General features: G+C 36.8%; 1 protein-coding gene across 4 annotated transcripts in view; it reads left to right on the top strand.

Moving 5' to 3' along the window:
• Positions 1–8,344, top strand: part of AKT3 (AKT serine/threonine kinase 3) — a 284,903-nt gene that overhangs the window by 195,017 nt on the left and 81,542 nt on the right. For 3 of the 4 annotated variants that reach the window (XM_029934843.1, XM_029934845.1, XM_029934846.1), the window contains 2 exons: positions 1,409–1,474; positions 2,685–2,753. In XM_029934843.1, coding sequence (XP_029790703.1) covers positions 1,409–1,474; positions 2,685–2,753 — 135 coding nt within the window. The remainder of the gene's footprint in view (positions 1–1,408; positions 1,475–2,684; positions 2,754–8,344) is intronic. The other variant, XM_029934844.1, reaches the window with a different exon arrangement.

Raw genomic sequence — 8,344 nt, 5'->3', positions numbered from 1 at the left:
AATCAAAACACCAACTTCTGTTTCATGTAATTAGACTTATACAGAAATTAGAAGGTTAAGTAACAACTAGTTAATCACCTAATTTCACAGCTATCTGAAGTGGCAATCATTATATAGCAGCTTATCTATGATACATTCAAGATAAATGATACAATATATTACTTGTTCATAGGCTACAACACAGCCTGCTTAATACCTTATTCTAATTTGTTTAGAAATTCTAGTGCGATATGACAGAGGCTTTCAGATTGTTTGAGCCCTGAAGCTTGATTCTTCTTGAGCAAATGGGATGGGAGTGCTCTCATCCCCATGCTTTGGCTCACTAGTTTTGAGCAACATGTTGTTAATTACACAGGCCTTGTTCAGACATGGCTTGCTCCCGCCCTCTTGGAATGGCTTTAGGTTCTTAGCGTCTTTGATCAGTCTATTTCTCATTTACCTCCGAGGTCTGACTAAGGTCAGATGATGAATATAATGCGGTGCCCTAATGTTTTCCTCTTCACATCTTCTAATTGTGATTTGCTGGCAGTGTGGAGACATGGATCCAGCAAGAGCTTTGTTTAGGATCTTGCTAGAAGCAGAGACCAGAGATGCTGTCTTAGTTTCAGCAGTGATCTTCCTTTCCTTTCTTCTTTAAGATGGTGTTATTTTTGAAATATGAAACATTTTTCCGGTTCTCCATATGTTGAAGAAAATCTCTCCTAGTTTACTTTTGATGTCAAGATGAGATTTATGTACAAAATTGGGGAAATACACTTATTTTTGGTTTGAAATACACCCAGATTTTTTAAAGTGTCACCTAAAGTAGGTTGTGACTTTTTTTTTTAAGGAGCAAGTTAAAAAGCCACAAGCAAAAAGATACAATTTTTATATTCTGTTTCTATTTCTAAGATGTATAGTTGAAAATTAAATCTTAATGTGTATATTCTGTGTTCCTATTTTCAGTAACTGATTTTTCTTTTAAGTAGGAGATGTACAAATTCTGTGATCTTTCTTGAAATATATCCTTTCTAGCCCCTGAATAAACTATATTATGAACATGGAAATAATAACTTCTCCATGCCTAAATATTATCTGCTAAGGCATTGCCTTCAAAGGGAAAGGTTTAGCTATTTAATGATCTGCGTCCCTGATAACTTTTTGGTGGTTTTTGTATCATTATCTGTATATTTTGATTAAGCCTGACTGAGTTTTATAGGGGCTTATTATACCGTATAGCCATCTATTTAAATCAGTAATTGGATCTGTTTTTGGAAGAGAAGCTTAGCAATAAAGGAAACATATTTTTTTTTTTTCAAATCTTTTTCTGCCTCTGGATTTAACCTCTTCTGCTCTTAGAGAAATAGCAAAACTTTTATATCCCTGGTGCTTAGTACATATATTAAAGGTTTGCCTTTTTCTCTTGCAGGATGAAGTGGCACACACTCTCACTGAGAGCAGAGTGTTAAAGAACACTAGACATCCCTTTTTAACAGTAAGTGACTGAAGGGCAGATGTTATAATCGTAACATTTTAAATTTAAGGGAGTTGTGTAAAAACGAAGCCAAGAAAAATAACATTTTAAGTAACATTCATTTAGGTGTGCCATTTTCTTTGTGGGAACACTGGAAGTCTTATTTCTTGGAAATTTCTGCAGTGTGTGGGTTAAGTTTGCAGTATGTATGCATTTGTAATCCCTCCTCTTAGACCTCCATTACTTTTTTGAGATTTTTTTTCCTCCTGAATTTCACTGCCTTAAAAAAAAAAAAAAAAAAAAAAAAAGCAAAAACAACTCCAGAGCAAATATACACAAAACGCTGAGAAAATGGTAGACTTAAAAGAAATTCTTAGTGTTAAATGTGAGGATTTTGTGTTTCCTTTGTCTATTGGCTTCTGATAAATATTTAAATAATCAGCATTGTCTTCAAATATGAAAGATAGAAGTCTTCACTGAATTTTTTTAATAGAAATTGAGACTTCTTTTGCACAGTATTCTCAGAAACACAGGAATACTGAATACATTAGATAAGTCATTATGTGTTTTCTTAACTGGACAAAGTATAAACTATGACTTACATGCTTGTTACTTGTTTTGAAAGAAACTGATTTTGTATAGTCCTGTTCTTATATTGTTTGTAATAGACATTATTTGCCAAGTTTCTGTATGTTCCTGGTTTTGATGACATATATTAAGATTAAAAATAACAGGTAGACTTCGAAGAGGGAGAACATTTTAAAGACTCAGCGTTATGTAAAGTAGGAATTTCTAGATACTTGTGAGTATTGTCCAGTGTAACACGGTAGTTCTAACGTTCCGGCATCTTGACAACTTACGTAACTGTATGAACCAATTCTGTTGAATTCAGTCATTTATGTACCCAGTTTGCAAAAAGTGACGTTGGAACTATATTAGAAGCCCGAACATAACTACTCTAGCTGTATTCCTGAGTCTTCCTCACTCTAAGGCTGTATGGATCGGAACTTCGGGCCCTCTTACAGTTTCAAATAGACAGCACAATAGATTGAGAGGTGCTCGTCACAATTACTAAGTATAAAACTCTTGCTTACACACTCTTAAAGAGTAAGTACACTCTTAAGGGCAAGAACCTTTCGTCCATCAAGCTTACTGTTTCTAAGTATTCTATTTTGGTATTGTTATAAGAATACTGGATTATAATGTAACATTTTTTCTTTTTCATTTCAAGTCCTTGAAATATTCCTTCCAGACAAAAGACCGTTTGTGTTTTGTGATGGAATATGTTAATGGGGGAGAGGTGAGTCAAGAAGTCAATCCAGCACATGCATGGTGGGACTGTCATCATTTTTACAAGTTGTTTAAAATAGAAGTTACGACGGAACCATTCTCTACTCCCCCGTAGGGATTTGTGTGCTTCTTTCTTCTGTGGAGTAGATGGGAAGTGAATAATTGCTAATGAAATGTGATGGTCGCTTATTTTTATAACTACTTTTATATATTAGAAAGCATAATCATATTCTTTTTCTCCCTAGATTTTATAAATATAAATATTTGATCATTCATAATAATTTTTGAAATCATGTTACTTAATTTTGAAAACTGGAAATACAGGATTCATGATCCTATACAAAGTTCTTCCTCAAGTCTTTGTAAACCTTATAAAAGATTATTTAACCCATTTTAAACTCAGTTTAACAGTATAGGCACATTGTAGGTGAGTTTCTTCTTCATTTACATAGTAGTTAGAGTAACCTTGACTGCGTTTTAAGAGATTTGAAAGGGTCAGGGCACCTGGGTGGCTCAGTCCATTGAGTGTCTGGCTCTGGATTTCGGCTCAGGTCATGATCTCATGGTTCGTGGGATCGAGCCCCGTGTTGGGCCCTGTGCTGATAGCATGGAGCCTGCTTGGGATACTCTCTCTCTTCCCCTCTCCCCATCTCTACCTCTGCCTTACTCCCACGTACGCTCTCTCTGTGTGTCTCTCAAAATAAATAAAAAGACATTTAAATACATTATTAAAAAAGAGATTTGAAAGGCTTTTGCAGTTTTAAAGAGAAATGCGGTCAGCTTAGGGGTGCATCTCATCTACTCCTTTATCCCGTCCTTTCCCTTCTGTGTTCTTGATCAAAACCAGTGTGAGGGAAAACTTCAATTTACTGAAATAGTTAACTGGAAATATTTATGTTCTGGTTTTTCTGAAATAAATTTAATTATTAGATGGACAACTGTATCTCAAAGATTTATTTTTATCAAAATAGACTTATTTTTCAAAAATAAATGGAGTAAATATCCTTTATAGAATATTTTCTCCTATAGAATTGTCTGACTTATAGGAATTAGTTCATTGCAAAATTCATTCATTCATTTGATAAACACATTTTGAGTGCCAGGCAGTGTGGGTTTATCAGAATGTGTGAAGACATCATCCGTTCTATGAAGGAGCTTACAATTTATCTTAGAAGTGTATTATAAATTAGAATGTATAGTGAAAGACCTAAGTGCTAATAAAGTCTTATTAGAAAACCCTTTATGGTTGACATAGCATTTAGGGTAGACCTTTAATGCTTAATGAGGTTTCAGCAGGGAGCTGATTTGAGAAGATGCCACAAGAAGAGAGGATCATGTGAGCAGAGTTACCAGGTAACCACAGGCCTGGAAGACCTGGAGTCGCTGGATGAGAATAACCCAGGCATGCAGTCATGTGTTGTCTGGGAGAATAAAAGAAGATGAATATCATGGAATTGCATGGGATTGGTACATATTCATAACCAATTAATTATTTGTGGGTAGAAAGTGGTATCAGAAGCAGCTTTTGGTTGGAATCAGGGAAGACTAACATGGTGAACTTACAGAGAATGTGTTTGAGGGCAAGATCATAAATTTGGTTTTGAAAAGTGTTTTCCTAAGGTTCCTAGGTAGTGAGTAGGTGGAAATAGCATGGAAATTTCACCGAGAATAAAGAGGGGGTCAGAATTATGGATACAGGTTTGGGAGTCATTTCTATAAATGTTATAATTTAAGTTACTAGGGTGGTTATTTCCCACTTCATGGGAAATTAAGTTGATGTGATGTCTGTGTTAGTATCTGTCAAAATGAAAAGTGCTCATATTCTTGGAGCAGTTACACTTTGAGTAATTCATCCTACATACATACTCACAGATAAACCGCAGAATGGTATTTGGATAAATCTATTCAGCGCAGCATCCATAGTACCTTCAGTGAGCATTTGGTAAGGGGACTACTGTATCCGCGCTGTGAAATATTTCATATCCATTAAAAAGAATGAGGCGGCCTGGTACAGGGTGATAGAGAACAATTTCTAAGGTACATTGTGAAGTGCAAGAAACCAGGTGCAGAGTTTAAAGCCACCACTCTAATGGTTGAAAGAAGGTAGGACCATGTGTACATGTTTGGAGATGCGTCAACTGTCTCTGACTTATGCACTGGGCATGAATGCGTACCTTTGGGAAGATAAGCCAAGTAGCTGGGGACTAGGTGGGAAGACTTTCTCAATTACGTGTTCTTGAGAGGATTTTGTATTTGGTGCTACAGATAAATATTAAGTATTTGAAAAATAAAGAAAGAAAGTTAGCTTGGCAGGCAGGTTGATGGATGGCTGGATGACCAGGGAAGACAATATCAGGAAAATGTTAAACTCTACAAACAGAAACTTGGAGAAACACCCTTAAATTGGAGAACTACACTTAACACAGTATCATGTATTTACATCTATTATAACAGTGTATCACATTGTTTTATAGTTAACTATTTACTTGTATCTTTCCAACTAGACTCTGAGCTGGTAAAATGCTAGCACCTGACTCACTGCCTAGCACGAGTAGGAACCTGACAGATATTTACTGGGTGGTTTGAATGGATAAATAAGTGAATGGATAAATAAATCCTCCCCAGGAACTGGGATCAACAGAGATTTTTAAACTGGAAACTGCTGAGATGTAGGAAGAAAAATAGTAATGTACTATGTAGTTTATTTTGGGCAAAAACTTGTGTTTTTTCAGGAGGGATTATCTTTGAATATATTTATAAAATATACATATTTTCTGAGGCTTTGTGCAAGGCACTAGGGTAGGTATTGTGGGGCATAAAATCTAAATTAAACACACATCTTCCCCTCAAAGAGTTTATAGTCAAGTGGGGAAGGTTTAGAGTGATAATTATCACCTGTATCAGAAACACAGATGAGGAACCATGGGACTTCATGGGAGGGAGAGGTGGGATGAGGGAGGGAAGCTTTGGAGCCTCCAGGATCCGGGCGGGGTGGGGGGGGCGCTTGTGGCACCCACACTCTAGCATACTTCTGAGATTAATTAACTGATGATTGTCGAAACAATTTTACACACAAAAGCAGATTTTCAGACTAGCCAGATGGTTTTCTTTAGCACTGAAACTCCTACATTATAGCTCTCTTTTTTCAGAATTTCTGTTTTGAGAATGTGTTATAGATAAAGACTGAATTATTTAATGGATTGCAGCAGGTGAACTGATTCTGTATGTGATACATAATTCTAAAGTACATGGATGGCAGTTACAGCATGGCCATATACATAGATACATATGGAAAATTCGATTGTATTTATACACTTTTTGTACAAATGAAAATTCTGTATATGTAATTTCCTAATTTTTCTCTTTTAAGTTATCAGATATACTTTTGAATATATTTTGAATGTATTTCATAAATACATAGTTATTTAGTTCTTGGAACTTAAAGTGTTTATTTCTAGTCTTAAATGTATCATTTCTCTGAAGGAAATCTATGTTCAGTATATCCTTATGGTGACTAATTTAATTTTGGGGTGCTGTAGGTTCACCATGACACTTCTCTGCCCAGGGACACTTCCTAGAAACGCAGAAAACTCAATTGCTATAGAAAACATTCTAACATTTCTGTTTGGAAATAGGTTGACATGGAGGTAAAGCAAGGGAGCCGAAAACTCATGCAGACGGGCAGTCCATACCAACACAGCAGTGCACGGGGAGTTACCCCGGGGGGCACATCTGGGTGGTAACTAGAGACGTGGGTGCGAGAGGGCCGGCCTTCTGAAAAGTAAGCTCTGGTAAGCATCGTGCTCACCAGGCAGCAGCGTGTTCAGATATCTGTATCCAACCTGTGCCCCCAGACGGGCTTCTTCAGTGGGCCTGTTGAAATCATAACTGGCCCAATTTTTACTTAATTTGTGCTTATTGTCTTGATTTTTAATTAGCAGTAGCATCCTTTCAGCCTGTGTTTTAGAATGTTTATCATGAAATATAAATATAATGGTTGAGACATTCTTTTTCTTCACATTTTTGTGAATATATGGACTTGTTTCAGCCTAGGAGATGCCATGGGAATTTAGCATGTTCGCGGCCATGCTTGTTATTATCCCTGTGTTCGCCAGTATTGTTTAAAGCACTGAATAATTCGGATGGAAGTGAGAGGATATCACTTGTAAATAATAAACGACTGTTTATAGGCATATCAGTACAATGGTAATGATATCATAATTGCAATTAACATATATGAATTCAAAGAAAATAACTCCACAAAAGACAGCGTCGAGATAGATAGTAAATAGATCAATCAATAGAAAATTAGTAGGTAGGAAGGATTTGATGACTCTTCCATTCTTCTTGATAAGAATGGTGACTTTGACAGTCATCTCAAGATGAGAAATGTAAGTTTGCTATTCTTTTACTCCACGTTTGTTTTTCCTTGCCATCTGCAGAGTTTCATGGGATGCAAACCTTAGTGCTTAGGAATACATAGTTTTCAGAAAATATTGTCATTAAGTGCATCGTAACTACAGGTGTTCATCTAGAGAAACTGTAGTATTTTGTTGCTGAAGGAAAACGTGCTGAGCTTAACTGCACTGAGACATGTTTGGTCCCCCGTGCAGTGCCTGCCTCAGGAGTCTTCAAGGATGAGTTTGATTATACTTGGCGATTTATTTATGAACTTCAGGATCTATTCTATTACAGTTCATCTGCCTGTTAAATATTTAATGAGCAACTACTGTTGACTGGGCCTCAGCAGATACAGAAATAAGGAAAACTTGGTACATTTAAAAGATGACTTTCTAATTGGGGTTGTAGACAAGAGAGTATGTATTTACCATACAGTGTCATTATTGCCATGCTGATGCTGGTTGCTGTGGGAAACAGAGAACAGGCCCTTGAATCAGTCCTGAAGAAAGAGGGAAGAGAAAACGAGAGAATGCCAGAGAAATGAAACACTTCCTTGGGTGGTTGCTAAGCTAAGACTTAAGTTTAACTCTAAGATCAGCACAAATGCGAAGGAGGGCATTCCCAATAAGGCAATAATGTGTAGAATGTGCAGGAATATGCAAATTCTCTCCCATCTGCCCAGCTACAACACAGGATGGGCAATGCTAAAGTCCCGCAGAAGAGAGGCAGAAGATTCTGAACAAATACTCAGTGTCGTCTTAGGACAGATCTTCCACGTAATTTAGATTTTATCCTGAAGACAGTGAGGCATCATGGAAGGATTTCTGTCAGAAAAGGTTTCAGGAGGAATACTTTATAGCAATGTGAAGCTTGGATTGAAGAAGACCGAATTAGAAACAGGGAAACAACTTGAGAGGATGCTGTGTTCAGGTATTCTGTAATCCAGCTACAAACTGATCGAGGCATTACTATTAGAAGGAATAAAATTCTAAGATTTAATGACTAAATGCAAAGAGAAAAACATCACACAGATTCCTCTCTGTTGCTAGGGGGCACTTGTGTGAATACTGGCCTATTCAAAAAGTCAGTAAACACAGGAAGAGGAATGAGTCCTGGTGTGATCGTCTTTTATTGGAGGAACCTAGTGGGGCTAACAAGGAGGTGGAGTTAGGTCGGAGGTACAATTGGCTTCATCAGCAG

The sequence above is a fragment of the Suricata suricatta genome, chromosome 3 (genome assembly GCF_006229205.1).
Source record: "Suricata suricatta isolate VVHF042 chromosome 3, meerkat_22Aug2017_6uvM2_HiC, whole genome shotgun sequence".
Taxonomy (NCBI): domain Eukaryota; kingdom Metazoa; phylum Chordata; class Mammalia; order Carnivora; family Herpestidae; genus Suricata; species Suricata suricatta.
The sequence above is the reverse complement of the archived record's forward strand: the minus strand, read 5'-3'. Positions and strand labels throughout refer to the sequence as shown.